This window comes from Aquarana catesbeiana, linkage group LG07 (genome assembly GCF_042186555.1).
Source record: "Aquarana catesbeiana isolate 2022-GZ linkage group LG07, ASM4218655v1, whole genome shotgun sequence".
Lineage (NCBI taxonomy): Eukaryota > Metazoa > Chordata > Amphibia > Anura > Ranidae > Aquarana > Aquarana catesbeiana.
This window is the reverse complement of record NC_133330.1, coordinates 26377725-26399202: the sequence shown is the minus strand read 5'-3', so window position 1 is coordinate 26399202 and position 21478 is coordinate 26377725. Positions and strand designations below refer to the sequence as shown.

The window sequence follows — 21478 nt, the reverse complement described above, 5'->3', positions numbered from 1 at the left end:
AATAAACTCAATTTTAGTCATACATTTAGGCCAAAATGTATTCGGCCACATGTCTTTGGTAAAAAAAATGTCAATAAGCGTATATTTATTGGTTTGCGCAAAAGTTATAGCGTCTACAAACTAGGGTACATTTTCTGGAATTTACACAGCTTTTAGTTTATGACTGCCTATGTCATTTCTTGAGGTGCTAAAATGGCAGGGCAGTACAAAACCCCCCCAAATGACCCCATTTTGGAAAGTAGACACCCCAAGGAAATTGCTGATAGGCATGTTGAACCCATTGAATATTTATTTTTTTGTCCCAAGTGATTGAATAATGACAAAAAAAAAAAAAAAAATATTTACAAAAAGTTGTCACTAAATGATATATTGCTCACACAGGCCATGGGCCTATGTGGAATTGCACCCCAAAATATATTCAGCTACTTCTCCTGAGTACGGGGATACCACATGTGTGGGACTTTTTGGGAGCCTAGCCGCGTATGGGACCCCAAAAACCAATCACCGCCTTCAGGATTTCTAAGGGTGTAACTTTTTGATTTCACTCTTCACTGCCTATCACAGTTTCGGAGGCCATGGAATGCCCAGGTGGCACAACCCCCCCCCAAATGACCCCATTTTGGAAAGTAGACACCCCAAGCTATTTGCTGAGAGGCATATTGAGTCCATGGAATATTTTATATTTTGACACAAGTTGCGGGAAAGTGACACTTTTTTTTTTTTTTTTTTGCACAAAGTTGTCACTAAATGATATATTGCTCACACAGGCCATGGGCCTATGTGGAATTGCACCCCAAAATACATTTAGCTGCTTCTCCTGAGTATGGGGATACCACATGTGTGGGACTTTTTGGGAGCCTAGCCGCGTACGGGGCCCCGAAAACCAATCACCGCCTTCAGCGTTTTTAAGGGCGTGAATTTTTGATTTTACTCTTCACTGCCTAACACCGTTTCGGAGGCCATGGAATGCCCAGGTGGCACAAAACCCCCCCAAATGACCCCATTTTGGAAAGTAGACACCCCAAGCTATTTGCTGAGAGGCATGGTGAGTATTTTGCAGCTCTCATTTGTTTTTGAAAATGAAGAAAGACAAGAAAAAACTTTTTTTTTTTTTCTTTTTTCAAATTTCAAAACTTTGTGACAAAAAGTGAGGTCTGCAAAATACTCACTATACCTCTCAGCAAATAGCTTGGGGTGTCTACTTTCCAAAATGGGGTCATTTGGGGGGGTTTTGTGCCACCTGGGCATTCCATGGCCTCCGAAACTGTGATAGGCACTGAAGAGTGAAATCAAAAATTCACGCCCCTTAGAAAGCCTGAAGGCGGTGCTTGGTTTTCGGGGTCCCGTACACGGCTAGGCTCCCAAAAAGTCTCACACATGTGGTATCCCCGTACTCAGGAGAAGCAGCAGAATGTATTTTGGGGTGTAATTTCACATATTCCCATGGCATGTTTGAGCAATATATCATTTAGTGACAACTTTGTGCAAAAAAAAAAAAAAAATTTGTCTCTTTCCCGCAACTTGTGTCGCAATATAAAATATTCCATGGACTCGACATGCCTCTCAGCAAATAGCTTGGGGTGTCTACTTTCCAAAATGGGGTCATTTGGGGGGGTTTTGAACTGTCCTGGCATTTTATGCACAACATTTAGAAGCTTATGTCACACATCACCCACTCTTCTAACCACTTGAAGACAAAGCCCTTTCTGACACTTATTTTTTACATGAAAGTTTTTTTTTTTTTGCAAGAAAATTACTTTGAACCCCCAAACATTATATATTTTTTTAAAGCAAATGCCCTACAGATTAAAATGGTGGGTGTTTCATTTTTTTTTTTCACACAGTATTTGCGCAGCGATTTTTCAAACGCATTTTTTGGGGAAAAAACACACTTTTTTAAATTTTAATGCACTAAAACACACTATATTGCCCAAATGTTTGATGAAATAAAAAAGATGATCTTAGACCGAGTACATGGATACCAAACATGACATGCTTTACAATTGCGCACAAACGTGCAGTGGCAACAAAATAAATACATTTTTAAAAGCCTTTAAAAGCCTTTACAGGTTACCACTTTAGATTTGCAGAGGAGGTCTACTGCAAAAATTACTGCCCTCGATCTGACCTTCGCGGCGATACCTCACATGCATGGTGCAATTGCTGTTTACGTTTGACGACAGACCGCCGCTTGCGTTCGCCTTAGCGCAAGAGCAGGGGGCGACAGGGGTGCTTTTTTTTTTTTTTCTCTTTATTATTTTTTTGCTTTTTTATCTTATTTTTAAACTGTTCCTTTCATTTTTTTTTTTTTTAAATCATTTTTATTGTTATCTCGGGGAATGTAAATATCCCCTATGATAGCAATAGGTAGTGACAGGTACTCTTTTTTGAAAAAATTGGGGTCTATTAGACCCTAGATCTCTCCTCTGCCCTCAAAGCATCTGACCACACCAAGATCGGTGTGATAAAATGCTTCCCCAATTTCCCAATGGCGCTATTTACATCCGGCGAAATCTAAGTCATAAAATGCTCGTAGCTTCCAGTTTCTTAGGCCATAGAGATGTTTGGAGCCACTCTTGTCTCTGATCAGCTCTATGGTCAGCTGGCTGAATCACCGGCTGCATTCTCAGGTTTCCTGTTGAGACAGGAGAGCCAGAGAAAAACACGGAAGACGGTGGGGGGGGGGGGGGGCATTCCCTCCCACGGCTTGTAAAGGCAGTCTAGAGGCTAATTAGCCGCTAGGATTGCTTTTACATTAAAGCCGACCGCTGGCTGAAAAGAATGATACCAAGATGATACCTAAACCTGCAGGCATCATTCTGGTATAACCATTCAAAGTCGTGAATGGCGTACCTGAAGACAAAAAAATGGTTAACAATAAAGCACAGTAAACAGTAAAGTATAAATAATTACATACCTGAAAAACAAACATGATAAAACATAACAATAACAATAAAACACTGCAGAATAGAATATAGAATACAGTAAAAAAAAGAGCAGAACAATAGAGAGAGAGAATAGAGAGAGAGAACAATAAAACGACAACTATTTTTTTTTATTTTATATATATTTTTTTTTTTTTTTACACTTTTTTTGTAACTAACTTTTATAACTGTAACCGGTTCCAGGTTCGGGTCTCTCAAAATGCGATGGCATCTTGGGAGACCCTGTGAAAGTGTGCCTAGTCTGTGCAATGCTGTACCCTACGCTAATACTCAACTAGTGTATGGTAGCGTTCAAAACATTCACCAATGCAAAGACCAGGATTGTCAGGACAGGAGGGCACTATGGGCACGACGGGCCTGTGTTTGTCTTCTTGGTGGCAGCGGGACACTACTTGTGCTTGCCACCTCACCAGCTTGAACTGCACTTATGGGACTCGCCACGTCACCAAGTGTTACTGCAGCGCTGGTTTGACTACGACCGGGGTGTACTAGGCCGCTGGTGCTTGCCAGTTCAATAAAAAGCTTCCAAAAAAACTGTTAGCGATCGCAGGGATCAGGCCTGACTCTGCGAACGCTGCAGTTATGCGTTTAGTGTTTTGTAAGTGACAGTGATCGATCGATACTGCACTTGGGTGGGCTGGACTGGGCCGGGCGGAGGGGCAAAACGCAGGTGCTAGCAGGTATCTGGGTTGATCCCGCTAACACTGCGTTTTTGGGAACCCTAAACTGCTGGGGACGCTAGTATAGATCTGATCTGATCGGATATTGATCCGATCAGATACTATACCACTAAAGGAGGCGTATGCTGCGTGCGTGGGTGTTAGTGGTACTGGCGCTAACCTGACGCTGCCTGGGGCCGGTGCTTGCTAGTTCACCAAAATGCTACCAAAAAAACTGTTAGCGATCGCAGGGATCAGGCCTGACTCTGCGAACGCTGCAGTTATGCGTTTAGTGCCTTGTAAGTGTCAGTGATCGATCGATACTGCACTTGGGTGGGCTGGGCTGGGCTGGGCGGAGGGGCACAACGCAGGTGCTAGCAGGTATCTGGGCTGATCCCGCTAACACTGCGTTTTTGGGAACCCTAAACTGCTGGGGACGCTAGTATAGATCTGATCGGATCAGATATTGATCCGATCAGATACTATACCACTAAGGGAGGTGTACGGTGCGTGCGTGGGTGTTAGCGGTACTGGCGCTAACCTGACGCTGCCTGGTGCTTGCTTGCCAGTTCACCAAAATGCTACCAAAAAAACTGTTAGCGATCGCAGGGATCAGGCCTGACTCTGCGAACGCTGCAGTTATGCGTTTAGTGTTTTGTAAGTGACAGTGATCGATCGATACTGCACTTGGGTGGGCTGGGCGGAGGGGCAAAACGCAGGTGCTAGCGGGTATCTGGGCTGATCCCGCTAACACTGTTTTTGGGAACCCTAAACTGCTGGGGACGCTAGTATAGATCTGATCAGATCAGATATTGATCCGATCAGATACTATACCACTAAGGGAGGCGCATGCTGCGTGCGTGGGTGTTAGCGGTACTGGCGCTAATCTGACGCTGCCTGGGGCGACGCATATCACCGCCGGGCGATCAGGGGGCTAAACCTTTATTCGGTAATAAACGGCGGGTGCCCTGACACTATAAAAAATAAACGAACTAACCTACGTCACCCGTAACGGTTATACGGTGATCAGTGGTGAAAGGGTTAACTAGGGGGCAATCAAGGGGTTAAAACATTTATTAGGTAGTATATGGGGGTCCCTGTCACTATAAAACGCTGACGGCGAACCTAAATATTTACCTCACTAACTAGCGTCACCAGCGACACTAATACAGCGATCAGAAAAATGATCGCTTAGCGACACTGGTGACAGGGGGTGATCAAGGGGTTAAAACTTTATTAGGGGGGTTAGGGGGGTACCCTAGACCTAAAGGGGGGTAATACTCACTGTCCCAACACTGTAACTGTCACAAACTGACACTATGCAGTAATCAGAAAAAAAAAAAAAAAAAAAAAAAAAAAAAAAAACACCTGCTGGTGTCAGTTTGTGACAGGGGGGGGGGGTGATTGGGGGGGGATCGGGGGGCGATCGGGGGGCGATCGGGGGGGGGGATCGGGGTGTTTTGTATGCCTGGCATGTTCTACTGTGTGTGTGTGTTGTGCACTCACATTGATGTCTTCTCCCCTCGGCGCTGGAACGGAATACCGAGCTGAGGGGCGATCGCGAGGGGAAGGCCACGAACGGATGGCCTCCCCCTCATCTCGGATCGCCGGGGAACAGAACGGGACCGCTTCGGGCACCGGGGGGGGGTCCGATCGGACCCCCCACCCGCGAGAGGCAAATCACGTACATGTACGTGATTTTGCCTGCCCGTGCCGCCTTGCCGACGTAAATCGGCGTTAGGCGGTCCTTAAGTGGTTAAGGTACTTCTACAATTGCAATAAAATAAAGAGACTGACACATACCCAACCATTCCACCATGTCTTTGATAGCTGTAAAGTATTTCTCTTCCTCCTTTTCCGGGTTGGTGTCATCGTATCGCAAAAAGCAGATCCCACCATTGGCCTGTGTGTACATAGTGGTAACACTGAGTGACAGTACAACATTATCAAACCCAATGACTATATATAGTATTTGTATATGGTCTCCCAAACCTTGGGTGGTCATACTTCAAACAATATGACCCTAAGCCTATCTGCCTCCTGCAGTCCATACATTTGCTATGGAGCCACATAAAACATAACTACTATGGAAACCAGCAACCAAGAGCTGTAGTTGTGTGTACAGTGAAATTCTGCTCAATTACACCATTTTATAAATTAAAAAAAAACAAAAAAAATGCACATCATACACCCACTTGAGCCGCTACACTCAGTCTGCCAGTGGTCTATCTAGCTGAATGGTGCAAAGCCATTACTTTTCCATGTACTAACTCTGAGAACTCATTTAGTCGGGAGGTCTCTTGAAACTGACTTCTGTTCAATGGCTAAAATTCCACATGACACCTAGTGGCTGGAAGTTGTATATAAGCTGCTCACGCTGACAGCTGTCGGGAAGTAAGGAAAGCCCAGAGGGCGGTGTTTACTTTTCTTTAAATTTCAAACAGAATCTGTATCTGTGCCCGCCCCCCTCCAAAGCATCCTGTTGACTGATGGCTCAGGCTTGCAAAGCGTTCACAGCTTGCATATACTAAGGTTATACTGTATATTCTCTTTTACTTACATTGTTTAGCAGAGTTAAACTCTAAAAAGAGAAAAAGCTCACCTTGGCATATCCAAAGTTAAAGTTGATTGCTTTGGCGTGACCAATGTGCAGGATGCCGTTTGGTTCTGGAGGGAACCGGGTTCTCACCTAGGTGCAAAGAATTGTCCAATTACAGAGCTTGCAGAAAAGGCAGATGGGAATACACTTCAGGAGACAGATATAGATATATTGTGTATTAAAAAAAAAAAAATCTCTCTCTCTCTATATCTATCTATCTATCTATCTATCTATCTATCTATCTATCTATCTATCTATCTATCTGGTCTAATAGAAGTCATTGGGAGAGCTCCTAAAACCCTGAGTGAAAACGCGGATAGAATCGTGCTGCACCCAAATCAGAGCGCACCGTTGTGAACCCGGCCTTGGGGACTATTTCTACCATAATTATCAGCATATTATGGCATTGAGTACATCACAACACCTGGAGTCTAAACAATGACAAGCTTGAATATAAAATGTTATGTAAAACATTAAACTCTAAAGTCAATTAATTTTTTTTTTTTTTAAAACAAACCCGTTACACTTACCTGCTCTGTGCAATGATTTTGCACAGAGCGGCCCCGATCCTCCTCTCAGGTCCCCCACCGGTGCTTCTGTCTCTTCACCCCTGCCGAGTGCCCCCACAGTAAGCCATTTGCTATGGTGGCACTTGTGTATGTTCGCTCCCAAGCCGACTGTAAATTGATGCAGCTCACGACTCGGCCCTGCCCCTCTCTCCTCACGGGCTGTAATGGACAGCTCCTGCCTCTGTCCAATGAGGAGAGAGGGAGAGACAAGAGCTGCTGCTCCCATGCACAGCACTGGATTGAGATCAAGCTCAGGTAATAGGGGGGCTGGGGGAGAAGCTGTATGCAGGATGTTTTTTTTACCTTAATACTTAGAATGCATTAAAGCGATACTAAAGTGTCATTTTTTTTTTGTTTGTTTACAAATAATAAACGTGGTATACTTACCTGCTCTGTGTAGTGGTTTTGCAGCTTGCTATGGGGGCACCCGAGCGGCTTCTTTGTGTGTCCAGACGTGTCCACGTCCCGCCCCCTCTCTCTCCTCATTGGCTCATTGACTGATTGCCAGCAGCGTGAGCCAATTGCATCCACTGCTGTGTCAGCCAATGAGGGGGGGGAGAGTCGCGGACAGCTGAGACTCTTGTGCACATCGCTGGATCAAGATGGGGCTCAGGTAAGTATAATGGGGGCTGCTGCGCATTAAGATATAAAAACACCTTCTACCTTTAGAATCACTTTAAGATATAAAAAAAACAAAAAACAAAAACAAAAAAAAAAAACTTTTCTTATATTAAGACCTATATTAATCTAGGACCCCTCTAGTTGTTCCAATTTTATTTTACCTGTCCACCGGTAATCACTAGGTGTTGCTTTAACAGTTCCATGGTTTTTGGGGTCACCACATAACCTTCCGTCTTGTAATTTTCACCTAAGTAGAGAGCAGGTGAATTCTTTACTGAAGAATCACTGAAATCCCTACATACAGCCAACCAGTACATTCTTAAAAAATGGGACAGAAGGAAACATGCCAACCCCATTATTCAACAAACTCAAAAATTAGGTGTCCATACATTCTCATCATAAAGTCACACCAGCTAGCAGTGCCGCTACACTGCATCATCATGGCACTTGAATTTTTTTTTTTTCTTTCCTTGCCGACTAGCTTAGGTACACCATAGAGGGAGAGCAGTCAGACAATTGGAGATCATAAGAAGATATATGTATTTGACAGGAAAGGCGGCAAATTCCAGGATCCCACAATCAATTAGTGTGTTTTTTCTATTATATACACACACACACACACACACACACACACACACACGTTTAGTGGACTCTTTACAGAAGTGTTATCCATCACAGGTTAAGTCGGGTAATGAAGGGTCCCCCTGCTGGCTGCTTCATATAAAAAAAAAAAAAAAAAAAAAAAAAAAAAAAAATAAATATGGGGGCTGCCATTTCTGATGACCTTCATGAGGACTAGTTGTCTGTATGTTATGCTGATCCTCTGCCTTCAACACTTTCAAAGTCACAGACCAGGAACAAATATGTAAATCTGAAGTCAGATGTTCTAAGCTACGTACTTGTGCTGAGCTAGGAATTTAAAATTATGGGGGGGTTTTTATTTTTTTTTTTATGTTATACTTACCGGCTCTGTGCAGTGGTTTTGCGCAAAGCAACCCCCAATCTTCTGCTCAGGTCCCCCACTGGCCCTCCTGGCTCCACCCCCCCTCCCCTGCCGAGTGCTTACCATAGCAAGCCACTTGCTATAGGGGCACTTATGTGGGCTCGCTCCTGAGCCGGCTCTGTGTGTCCATAGACACAAAGTGCGGCTCAGCCTGGCCCTCTGCCCCCTCCTCATTGGCTGTAACTGACAAACAGGAGCCAATAGCTTCTGCTGCTCTGTCTAAGCCTATGAGGAGGAAGGAGAGAGTCTTGGCTCTTGTGCACAGCGCTGGTTTGGGATTGTGCTATGGTAAGTATAAGGGGGGCTGGGTCACTACATCCAGGTTTACCTTAATGAAGAGAATGTATTAGGGTAATAAAACCTTCATCCTTTAAAACCACTTTAAGGTCTCTTTCAGACAGGCAACAGTACTCTCTGCCCTCCGCAAAGCGATCAGTGGCTGATCTGCATTCAGGAGGGGCTATTGTTGCCTCCGGACACCTGTGTTTTTTTTTTATTATTACTTTTCTTTTTAAATTGCCAAACAATTTTACATTGCGGGAGCGTTTGGCTTATGGTAGGGGTGCAGCCCTATTGATCTTAAAAGGATAAGTTCACCTTTGGGAACATGTTACATATTCCACCCGTTTTTAGGGTGGAACATGTTCCCAATGCTGCAGCATTCAGGGGGGGGATATGGTTGCCTCCAGACACCTGTGTTTTTTGCTTCTGGGTTTAGATGCTGGACGTAAAATTTGGGGTTTTCTTACTTCGTCGCATTCACCAGAATATAAAATGCATTTTCACTTAAACAAGGAATAAGCAGTAATTCTAGTAATATATCCATGGCAGTTGAGCAGGCTGTATATTTCAGTGAACTCGACATCTGTCTCCCCAAGAGACCAAAGGAAACGGCCTGAACCATAACATTTCTAGGTGGACTGTCCGTTTAAATCAGCCACTACCATTCTTTAAGGCAGCACAAAATGTGATTGGTGTATATAGAATAAAAAATAAATTATAGAATAAAAAAAAAATACCAGGTTTATGGAACTTTAAGGCCTCTCCCCTTAGCTGCTCCATCAGTGAGGTAGTTTCAACTTTAACGTCACCTAAGAAAACAGAAAAAAAAAATAAATAAAGTATTAAGAATAATATAAACAATGACAGGACAAGTGAATATCACTGATTATCTCTTTACAATGGCATCTGAAAATGGGTGGAATATATAAAAGGCAAGTAAAAAAGTGGTTCATGAAGTTGATGTGTTGAAAGCAGAAACAAAAACAGCCATCCCAGTTTGATGTATATGGGGCTGCGTAGAGCGCAGACCAGACGAAATGCCCATGCTGACCCGTGTCTACAGCCAGAAGCACCTACAATGGGCACTTGAGCCTCAGAACTGGACCACAGAGCAACAGAAGAAGGTGGCCTGGTCTGATGAATCACATTTTCTTTTACATCATGTGGATTGATGGCCATGTGAGTCATTTACCTGGGGAAGAGATGGCACCAGGATGCAGTATGGGAAGAAGGCCAACTGGTGGAGGCAGTGTGGCGCTTTAGACAACGTTTTGCTGAGAATCCTTGGCTCCTGCCTTCCATGTGGATGTTATTTTTGACACGTACCACCTACCTAAACATGGTCACTGACCAAGTACACCCCCTCACCCTTCATGGAAACCGTATTCCCCGACTGCGGTGGAATCTTTCAGCAGGATAATGCACCCTGCCACATTGCAAAAATGGTTCAAAAATGTTTTGGAGGAATACAATGAGTTTGGAGGTGTTGATTTGGACTCCAAATTCTCCAGATCTCAATCCAACCGAGCATCTGTGGGATGTGCTGGAAAAACAAGTCCGATCCATGGAAGCCTCATCTCCATGAACTTAAAGGATCTGCTACTGATGGCTTGATACTACAGCAGACCTTCATGGCCTCCATGTCACGATGAGTCAGGGCTGTTTTGTCAGCAAAAGGGACTGTTGTGATGGCAAAGGGGGGGACCCTACTCAATTTTAGGTAGGTGGTCATAAAGTTATGGTTGATCAGTGTATGTGCTATTGTAAGCTACATGATAGAACCTACACAGCATTAAAGTGATACTAAACCCACAAAAGTGAAATCAGTCTGTCTATGCAGTAAAGCAGTGGTTCTCAACCTCAGTCTTTAAGTACCCCCAAATAGGCCGTGTTTTGGGAACTTCCCTTAGATAAAATAGCTCTCATCAATACATTGTCATTGATACTGATGTAAAGCAGCCATGCAAAGTAAAAGAAAACCTGAAAACATGGACCGTTGAAGGTACTTGAGGACTGAGGTTGAGAACCATTGCAGCAAAGCATGCTTGGTATACTCACTGAGGAACCCAAGGAGTTAATCCTCCACATTGTGTGAAAAAGGCAGTTTGATCCTGTCCTCTCTGATCCTCCCCTTCTTCCACAGTCCCAAAACCATCTCCTGATAGAACAGAGCCTTGGGGGCACTCTAGCAATACATGCCAAACTGAGCATGTGCAGAGAGGGTTTTTTTTTTTGTGAAAGGATGCACGTGATCGGTGAAAAAGGCTGTTTGATCCTGTCTTCTCTGATCCTCCTTCCACTGTTCCCCATCCACCTTCTGATAAGACAGAGCCTTGGGGGCACTCTGCACATGCTCAGTTTGATGAGTATTACTATACTAGAGTTTTTTTTGCTTTTTCTTGGGAAAGTGCATGTGATCAGCCCAGGGTCAATTAGCACTGTCCAGACAGAGGGTCAGGGGTCATGCAGCCTCATAGCACAGTCAGAAGAGAATGAAAACTCCTACTACAAGCTTTAACCAGACACAGAGAAGTCATAAGACAGCTATATACTGCTGATGAGAAAAGGTAATTAGCAGTTTATATTTACTAAAATAATTGCATTTCCATGTTCTGTGTGAGACCAGATGCAGGGTCCTGGGTTTAGTAACACTAAAGCCTCGTACACACGATCGGATTGTTGGCCAACAAAACCGTGGACTTTTGTCCGAAGGGCGTTGGCCCAAACTTGTCTTGCATACACACGGCCACACAATTGGCGGCCAAAAATACGAACGTAGTGACGTACTACGTTGTTTTTCAGCTCTTTAGCGCCACCCTTTGGGCTCCTTCTGCCAATTTCGTGTTAGTAGAATTTTGGCGAGTGTTGATTCGCGCTTTTCATTTCGCACTCTTCGGTTTGTTTCTGAACGGCCGCTCGTCAACCAGCCATGTTGCGGAATCGGAGGAGATAACGTGTTATTTATTCTTGGCCTTGAAGTTATTGCTTTGACATTTTTTTGGTTGAATGAGTTGATTTGATTTGGTATATTTTCTATATTTTTGGATGCATAGAATGCATGTTTTGGTTAAGTTCTATTGGCAGATAGCATGTCTAATTTTATTTGTTTTCTTTTTTTAATGCACAATAAAAAAAAAAAAAAAAAATGTGGAGAATACTACTTGGCTATGTGTTTTATTTCAAATGACAGTTTGTATTTTTTAAAATGTAACTGCCTACTCCCAATGTAAAATTGACAAGGGACACCAACATAGTTGCATCTTTGATCTTAAAAACTATGAGATAGATAATGGTGTTAGTGGTAACTTGCCCAAATACAAAAAAAAAAAAAAAAGAAAAAAAAGCATAATATTTTTTATATCACTAGAAAAAGTCATTGAATATGAGTTTGCGATAACTCCATCAGTATCACCAGCAAAGCAGCTTCATTATTATCCCATTAAAGAAGAAGAGAATTGTGCGCTGCATTTGGAGATTTCATAATTTGCCGCGTCACAAATGTTAATTCTCCATTATGAACGCTAGTTTACAAGACCGGCCGCTTGTGGCTCGTCCTTGCTTCCGAGCATGTGTGTTTGTACTTTGGACAAAATCTGACACATTTGTCCGTGTAAAATTTGAAAACCTGCTAGCCAACATTTGTTGGCGGAAAGTCCGACAATTGTCCGATGGAGCATACACACAGTCGGATTTACCGCCAACAGCCTGTCATCGAACATTTCCCGTCGGAAAGTCTGATCGCGTGTACGCGGCTCAAGAACCTTCTCTCCTCTCTCATGTGACCGCATTTGGACCCAATGGTTGGCTGCTCAGGAGAAGAGAGAAGACCATATGCTGCTCCATAAAAACTTGGAATTCCAAGCAGTGCGGGTCCACAGTGAAGGAATCCTATGAAGGGATCCGGCCCGCCACTGCCCCCTGAATGGGCAAAGTGACGGATTCTTAAAATTACCAAGTATATACATTTACAGCGATGTGCCTCCAGACAGCCAGCAGATGGCAGTGGTTTGCCAGACCTATAGAATCCTATTCTCCACTGTACAGTATATACATTCGCTTTTTTTCCCCCCTAATGGAATTTCCAGGAAACTCAGACTAATCTAAACTCCGGTTTTCTAGGAATCCTGGAGTTATGCGAATGCCGTCATAGGCTGAGAGACGTCAGCATATAAATAGCCCATGTGACTTTCAGGCACAAGGCAGCAGCGGCTGATTCTTCAGTTGGCATTTTAATCACCGCCCCAGATGAGTTTGGAAGATTATTCTATAGAACAGAGACTCTACACACAGGATTAGAGGAAGGCTTTCACAGCAAGAGCTTCAGTACGACTATTATTAACACACTGCCACCAAAAGAATGACGGTATGAGAATTGCAACAGTGTATCAAATATTCTACAAGGATTTCTTAAAGTGACCTCGTCACCAAAATAGTCTTCTGTAAATAAAAATATTATATCAACCCTTTCACGCCAATAGTACACATATATGCGGCCTCACTGGACTTTTTCTTTCCCTGGGGCCGCATATATACGCTCTGAACACAGCCTGGGGTCTCACCGGGATCCCTGGGTCACGTAATAATGATTCGGACCTGGAACTCCCGATTCTGGGACACCTGATCGCTGTGGTAGCCTCTGATTGGCTATCGCAGTAATCAGCCCGCCCCTGTGTTGCTCCCTCTCTGTGAATGGAAAGGAAAGATACATTGTTTCTCTCTCTCGGCAAGCAAAGAGGTTTTCTCCGGTTTCCTCCTACACTCTAAAGACATGCTGGTAGATTAATCGGATCCTGTCTCAATTGGCCCTAGTATGTATGAATTTGTGTATGTTAGGGACCTTAGGTTGTAAGCTCCTTGAGGGCAGGGACTGATGTGAATGTACAATGTATATGTAAATCGCTGCCTAAATTGACGGCGCTATACAAGTACCTTAAATAAAAAATATATATATATATATATATATACCTAGGAGCAAGGTTTGATCTAGGTCAGTGCCAGGGTTAGTGATTGAGCCAGGTAAAGGTCAAAAGTCAAGGTCAAAAGGTCATGGTCAGAAGAAAAAAACCCATTTCAGACAGTTTTCCTTTGAAAATAATAATATATAAAAAAAAAACAAAAAAAAACAAACAGGAGATACCCATTACCACCAAATGAAAACCCAATTGATCCTTAAAAAAACATGGTATAATCCACCTGGATATACAAAATAGTGATGAGGATATGTACGGTTTTACCAACACATGTCAGTCCAGGCACCGCGTCATCCCGATTTCGGAAGTCTGGATCCGCCAGGTGCCTGGACTGATGGCTGTCTCAGCGAGCCGCTAAGACGGCCGCTCTCTGCCCCCCCACAGCTCAGCGCTCCAGTGAGCGTGAAGGAGCAGAGCAGGAGAGCTGCTGATTGACAGTCAGCAGCTCTCTTCTGCTTGAGGAGCCGAGCCATCGGCGATGTTCGATGGCTTGATTCTCAGTGCAGAGACGTTGGGGGACAGATGCAGCATCCGCCTAGGCAAGTATAATGGAGGGAAAAAAAAATAAAAATACGGATTCCCATACTTCTCCTTTAAGGTGTCCGTTTATGAAGCAGTGAAATCTATTCACTGCTTCGTTCTCCGGCATTCACAGTGAAGATTTTTCTCCTCTGTGTGCCTGTTTATAAAGCTTTGTAGATCGCTTCACCTTTGGAGGAGTGAAGAGATCTACAAATGCTTCAAACAGTGGAGAACGTCCCCCGATACTGGAATCTCGTGAGACTTTACCAGATTACAGCACCAGAAATACAGAGATGTCAGTTTATTAAGCGGTGATAAATTATCACCGCTCAATACACGGACGATTAATGTTAATAAAATAATGAGTCCCCCTACATTATATACACATGTATATACACATACACATTATATATACATGTATATACACATTATATATACACATACAATATATATATATATATATATATATATATTATATATACACACACATACATATATACACACACACACATACATACATACATACACACATTATATATATATATATATATATATATATATATATATATATATATATATATATATATATATATATATATATATATATACATACACACATACACACATTATATGTATATATGTATACACATAAATATGACAGGGGGACATGCTTACAGTGTTGGGGGGTCTGAACGAGGCATAAGGAAGTTAAAAATCTTCCTCCTTCCCCCTCAGATCCCCCCAGATCTCCTCTTCACTCCCCGATTCACCACCTCTGAGCTGGTGAATTGGGGAGTGTGAATTCTGACTCAGATCGCCAGTGAAGCGGTGAGATCACCGCTTCATAAACTGGCCGTTACTGTCATTCAATGAGGATTCTCTGTGTGTAGAGATAATCGGCGGGAGAACAAGTTCAAACATGTTCTCCCCCGATTATCACCGTTTCATAAACTGTTTATGGACTGTGATCAGCGGTGATCCTCGGGATCACCGCTGATCACTGCTTCATAAACGGACACCTAAGCACGAAGGAGAAGAATTCCAGGTATGACTGTTAAGTTTGGTCTAAGCTGAACAAACGTAACTATGTATATACCATACCTGGCCGATGCCCTTGGAAGCTGGCAATTGTTGTATCGACACTGCTACTCCAGTGATCTGCACTTGCTTTCCTATCCCATTCTGAGCGGCTACCCTATTGTATTCTGAACACAGGAGATCGGCTTCTAAACATTGGCGCCATTTCGGAAAGTGCGTTGAATTTTCTGATTAAATGCAAAGTGTTCTCATATTGAATGAGATAGAGAGCGTGATGTGACCGCCTTGTCTCTCTGCTTCATCAAATCAGAGCAGCTTTGCATTCATTCAGAAAACGCTAAGCATTCTCTGAATGGCGCCCGTACCGAGTGGCTGACCATCTGTGTGTGTAGTAAGCAGGAGGGCAGAAACCGGAAGTTAGTGGAGATCACTGCAGTAGCGGTCCTGACTTCAGTGATTTCCAGCTTCCAGGGGCATCGGCCATTATATGGTCCCCGCGCTGGACCAATGTAACTATGTATAATATAGCCATGCCGGGAATTTTTCTTTGAAGATTTCAAATTTTACCCTTCCAAGGACCTGCTTTCCGGCCACTGCATGTATCCGACACTTCCGAGTGTGTCAAATATCTGCACCTCCCGCTGACTCGTATATCACTGTAAAAGCCAGCAGGAAGTGTTGAAGTAGCAGCGGGCTGCCAGAAATGTAAGCAGAAGGCCTCATTCATATGGTATTTTAGTGCTAGATGTGGCAAGAACCCAGCAAAATTCCTGCAGGTGGATGCATACAGTTGTATACACTCTGCCTGTAAAAAGAAAAAAAAAATGACAGGCTGACATTGGCTGCAGCTGTCCGACAGTTTTCAAGTTTAATTGCTTACATAGCGATTAACCATGGTTAGGGATGATCACCCATTGAAGCAAGCTTGCCAACACTAAAATCCCACGTGAATGAGGCTTTAAAGAGGAAGTAAACCCTGATGGGTTTTACTTCCTCTTAGTTTCCCTGCAAAGGTAAAGCATAATGGGCTACTATGCATCGCATAGTATCCTATTATGTGTCACTTACCTGACACAGGAGCCTGCGATGTCACTGCTGTCCCCTCTTCCACGAATCGTCCATCTTCCTTCTGGGTATCGCGGCTCCGGCGCTGTGATTGGCAGGAGCCGAGATGACATCACACCCACCCATGCACATGGGAGCCGCCACTAACGGCACGATTGCCGTTAGAAACGGAACGCTCAGTGCGTCGTTGTCTATGGCGCATGCGCCGTAGACATCGGTGCCCGTCTTTTGCAAATATCTCCTAAACCATGTAGGTTTAGGAGAGATTTCTTGCACCTGCAGGTAAGCCTTAATCTAGGCTTACCTGTAGGTAAAAGTGGTCTGTAAGTGTTTACAACCACTTTAAGCATCTTCTTTTACAGTAATAAGGAGAGCCGGCAAAACTGTAATCCTTGAAGTGACGTTTATTGGTACATCAGAGTGACAAAACAATAAATCTGACGCTTTTCGGCAAAAAGCCTTAGTCGTAGCTACGACTTAGTCTAGCTACGACTAAGGCTATTGCCGAAACGCGTCAGATTTGTTTTATTGTCACTCTGATGTACCAATAAACGTCACTTCAAGGATTACAGTTTTGCCGGCTCTCCTTATTACTGTTGCATTGGAGTGTGTTGGGACACATCGAGCCACGGCACCTGTGAGTGGACCTGGTGTATGGATTAAGTTGTCCCTGCAGAGAGCGCTGTTACCCTTCTTTTCCATGCATCTTCTTTTACAGTGTGATCTTAGTTTGGTTTTGATCCTGTGGTGACAGGGTCTCTTTAAAAATCTAAATTTTTAGTCTCTTCAATATTTTTATATAAACATCAACCTGGATTTATTTTCAAGCCTGAGTTACACCACACCCCCCTCCTGGCCATATCTTTACCCAACGCCAGTGTTCCTGCTAACCTATAACATTTGGCCTTGGCATGATGGGACCCACCACTTAGTCTGCAGTCAATGTAAGAGTATATACAGCTTAGGCCCAGGCTCCAACGTAACCAATTTAAAGGGCAAGTGCAGGTGCTTGTGGTCACCACAAGCTGCCTGCCCTTTGGCAACGATGTTAGTTTATATGCTTTGGTGAACATGACCATCACTGTGGATCTGTACCCTGCTTGTCAATTAGATCTATGCCAAAATGGTCATTAAGGGGTCAAAGCGCTAGTAAACTCTCCTATTGGTAAAAAATGTAAATCTAACTAGTTATTTGCAATGAACAGGCCACTACCAGTATACTCAAAAAGCTTTTTACAGTCATAAATCAGTTGGTAAACGCTCACGCTTGCTGTTCGCCGCCGCCATAGCAACTGTGGTCTTCCGTGTCTGTCTGATAAATTTTTTACGCCCTCGCTAGCTTTCCATGGTCATAATCCCGTAGATCATAGATGCGTCATAGATGCGCATTAATAGCTGTATCCAAGCCTCTTTTTCGTTTCCAGTTACTACAGAAACGAAGTGCAGCATATGTTGCTGCCTTAAAAAAAAAAAAAAAAAAAAAAAAAAAAAAGGAGCATCGCGGGATCTCAGGGGTGGATGCCGACAATAGGAAAATGACGCAGCCCCGACAGACCCTGCATTTTTCCGGCAGCATAAGCTTGCCGGAAAATAAGGACTAAGCGCGAATGCGCAGGGGAAGTCACTATAAAAGAAAATTATAGGATTACTCGCAAAGCAAGCAAAAAGATATTCAACATGCGCAAATAGTATCACCTGTAATTGTCCAATTAAAGGAAACTGCTCAGAATGGGGATACAACTGCTTTAACCTTCTTGTAACAGAGCAAAAAACGCACAGCTCCGTTCTTTACACTGCATTATTAATAACCTCTTTAGGCCCCTGTATATATAGACGTCAATACAAGTCACCTGACATGCCTTCCGGAAATGGCAATGAGCCAAACTGAGCGTTTGCTTTACGCTGTGCTAACGTGTAGAGGCTGCAGTGATTTTGAATGCCGATAGAGTAAGTGTGATACTTTTTCCAGTGGTGGGGGGATACCACCTATATCAGGGATATGCAATTAGTGGACCTCCAGCTGTTGCGGAACTACAATTCCCATGAGGCATAGCAAGACTGACAGCCGCTACAAGCATGGCACCCAGAGGCACGATGGGACTTGTAGTTTTGCAACAGCTTGAGGTCCGCTAACTACATAGCCCTGACCTATACCATCACTTATCTACCAATACTTGGCAAGAAGCTCCATTATTATCTCTATACAGGATCCATCTTCCTCCAATATGGTTCCCTTTAGGTGGCCACAAGGTCCTAAAGCAGAGGCTAGGATTTTGAATATAACCGCCACGGTTGCCCTGAGGCTAGGTCATATATATCAAAACACAAGGCCTGCATATCAAATCCAGCCTGCCAGGCCTAGTCCCTGCACCCAGTTTTGCAGCCAAAAAAAAAAAGGCAGAACTCCATTCCACCACCTCGGTTCTCACCCTCCGCTCCCCGCTGTCAGTTGTAAACACAGAAGCTTTTCGGTTTTAAAAAAACAGCTTTGATCAGTGGTTCCTGGATCTAACAGATCCCATCCCTGCATGCGCTCACAGCGGGGACAGATCTCCACCAAGGCGAGGCAAAGCTGCCAACACAGGGAGGTAGTAGATCGGTATGCGAGGAATCTCTTGCACACTCTACACCCCTGAAACCTGCACTCTACACAGGGGAACCCCTGTACCCTATATGTAGCGCACTCCTGAATCCTGATCTCTGTACACAACACACACACCTGAGCTCTGCACCCTGTACACAACACACTCCTGAACCCTGCGCAAAGCGCACACCAGATCCAACCGGCCCTATGAAGGCAACCATACTACTGATGCAGCCCACAATGAAATAGCATTGGACACCCCTGGTCTAGGTCCTTCACTAGAAAAAAATGGTATCAATTTATGCTGTCATCAGTGACTGTCTCTGAAATTCACCTTCGAGGATCACGGCTCCAACAACTAGCAGGAGCTTAAAAAAAAAAAAAAAAAAGCGGCTACTTGTGTGACGTGAAAGGCTTTTTTTATAACCCATAATTCCCCTTTGTAGCAACGACTGGGAGTCCAGAAATGCCTCTTGGAAAAAAATAAATAAAAATTAGACCCCTTCAGTGAGCCGTCATTATCCTTGACAGGCGGCCGTTGGCATACAAAAACACACAAGGGCCTTAGAAATGGAGAGTCTGACAGCCTGTCCAATGCCCCCCTCCCATTTCAGTTTTTCCTTCGGCAGCACGGCGAAGCACAATTAAACATTTAAAAAAAGGAACCTGAACAATCCCGGGCTTGTACTCCTCACAAAGCTGTGCCTTTATAATCAAAGCTTTTGCCACAAGACTTGGCTGCGAGTATCAAGTGAGGAGTCGGCTGGTTGCCATGGCAGAAAATGGGATAGCAGAAGAACAACATAACGAAAACTAAAAATTTACATTGCCTCTACAATCAAAACCAAAGATTTTTTTCCTTCTGAAGGTGTTCTAGCTCATATGGTCTTTGAAAGAAGGTTGTCCGCAAGGGTTTTCAAATTCCCGCCAAGCAAGGCCTGACGCCCAAGCTATTACATGCTGCTTACATTAAATTGTACCACATTGGGTCTTATGTATACACAAGTCTAAAGCTGACCACCTACATTACAACCTAGTTGTACAATCCCCTTTAACTAGCTCAATGTGGTAAAATGCTGCATGGAAAAAAAAAAAAAAAAAAAAATGCTCAATTGAATACTGCATTCATTATTTAAACGTAAAAATTATTCGTGAATTGCACTTTCAAAACTGGATTTACTGCAAGCGCCATTTTACCGGATTTTTTTTTTTTTTGTTTGTTTAACTCTTAGTGAATTGACCCTTAAGTGTCATCTCCCCAAAGAGAACGAAGACAGAAATAAAAACTTGATAAGGGCTATCTGAAAAAAGGTTCATCTCACCATGGAGATTTTGTGACATCTAAATAAAGTCAGAAAGCACTGAACGTTATAAACGATCGCCGTTTTCCTTGCATCTCATCTCTGCTGGGTGGCCAAGCCTGGACACCACCACAGTCCTAAACACAAAAGAGCAACTTCAAATATTTGATTGGCCATCAAAATGGCAGGTATGTCAAGGGTTAGGGGAAACACTGCGATTTATTAGATTTACTGATGTTTAGGTCCTAGACACTTTGAATTCTCTGAACTACTGGGCCAGAAAAATAAAAATGGTGGCCTCCAAAGTCCAAGCTTGACTATTAAAAATCAATAATATCATAAAAAAAAGTGCCTGTGTACAAGGGTGTTGCGGTCCACATTTCAGGTCAAACACGGGAAAAGGAAAAGGAAAAAGGAAAAAAGGAAAAAGGAAAAAGAAAAAAAAAAAAGGAAAAAAGAAAAGAATAGAGAAGGGAAAAAAAAAAAAAAAAAGAGGAAAAGAAAAGAAAAAAAAAAAAGGAAAAAGAAAAGAATAGAGAAGGAAAAAAAAAAGAGGAAAAGAAAAGAAAAAAAAAAAAGAAGGAAAAAGAAAAGAAGAGAAGGAAAAAAAAAAAAAAAAAAAAAAAAAAAAAAAAAAAAGAACACATGTGTTAGCTCCTTAATAAGCTTGTGTTCTCCTTCCCAGCTATGGGCATTACTCATGTGCCTTGGGTATGTGTGACCTACAGTACATGTTCCCCCCCCAATAAAAGTCATGGGGCAAGCATGCTTAAATAACGCAACAACCTTGAAATGTATTCACTCATCTAAATTTGCACATGTGATGATCATCAAGGGAAATGGGCACTACAAATTGATTTAAAGATAAGAGACAGGAAATGAAATATATCCGATGAAGCACGAACAGTTCTAATCCAGTTAAAATTTTATTGCCTACAGCAAAACTCGAAGTAGACTCAGCCAACCTATGTGATGTAGCGGACTGCCACCTTATGAGCAACTAACGACTGAATAGATTTCGTAGTGACAGAGAACACAGGAGAGCAAGTCTTAATAAAATAACTTGAAAGGCTAAAACATCTTTAGATTTGGACAACATGGTGAGGTTAGAGCCATGTTCAGGCTTTTATTGTTGTCTGTGTGCCTATTACGAAGAGAGTCAACACAATTGTCCTGATCACCAATAAGAAAGTTAAGCCAAAAATTTGAGTTGCCTCCAAAACAAGGAAAGAGGGGAATTCCTCCAATGGGCACATCGGTTTCTGCAACAACAAAAAAAAAAAAAAAAAAAAAAAAAAAGGGAGATTCCCCCCACATGTC

At 43.1% G+C, this 21478-nt stretch overlaps 1 protein-coding gene across 1 annotated transcript in view; it reads right to left on the bottom strand.

The window, feature by feature from the left end:
• Nucleotides 1-21478, bottom strand: part of QARS1 (glutaminyl-tRNA synthetase 1) — a 90579-nt gene that overhangs the window by 31689 nt on the left and 37412 nt on the right. Inside the window, exons 8-11 of the mRNA XM_073591885.1 lie at nt 9416-9487; nt 7555-7640; nt 6207-6293; nt 5408-5507 (exon numbers count right to left, since the gene is read on the bottom strand). Of these exons, the coding sequence (XP_073447986.1) occupies nt 5408-5507; nt 6207-6293; nt 7555-7640; nt 9416-9487 (345 nt within the window). The remainder of the gene's footprint in view (nt 1-5407; nt 5508-6206; nt 6294-7554; nt 7641-9415; nt 9488-21478) is intronic.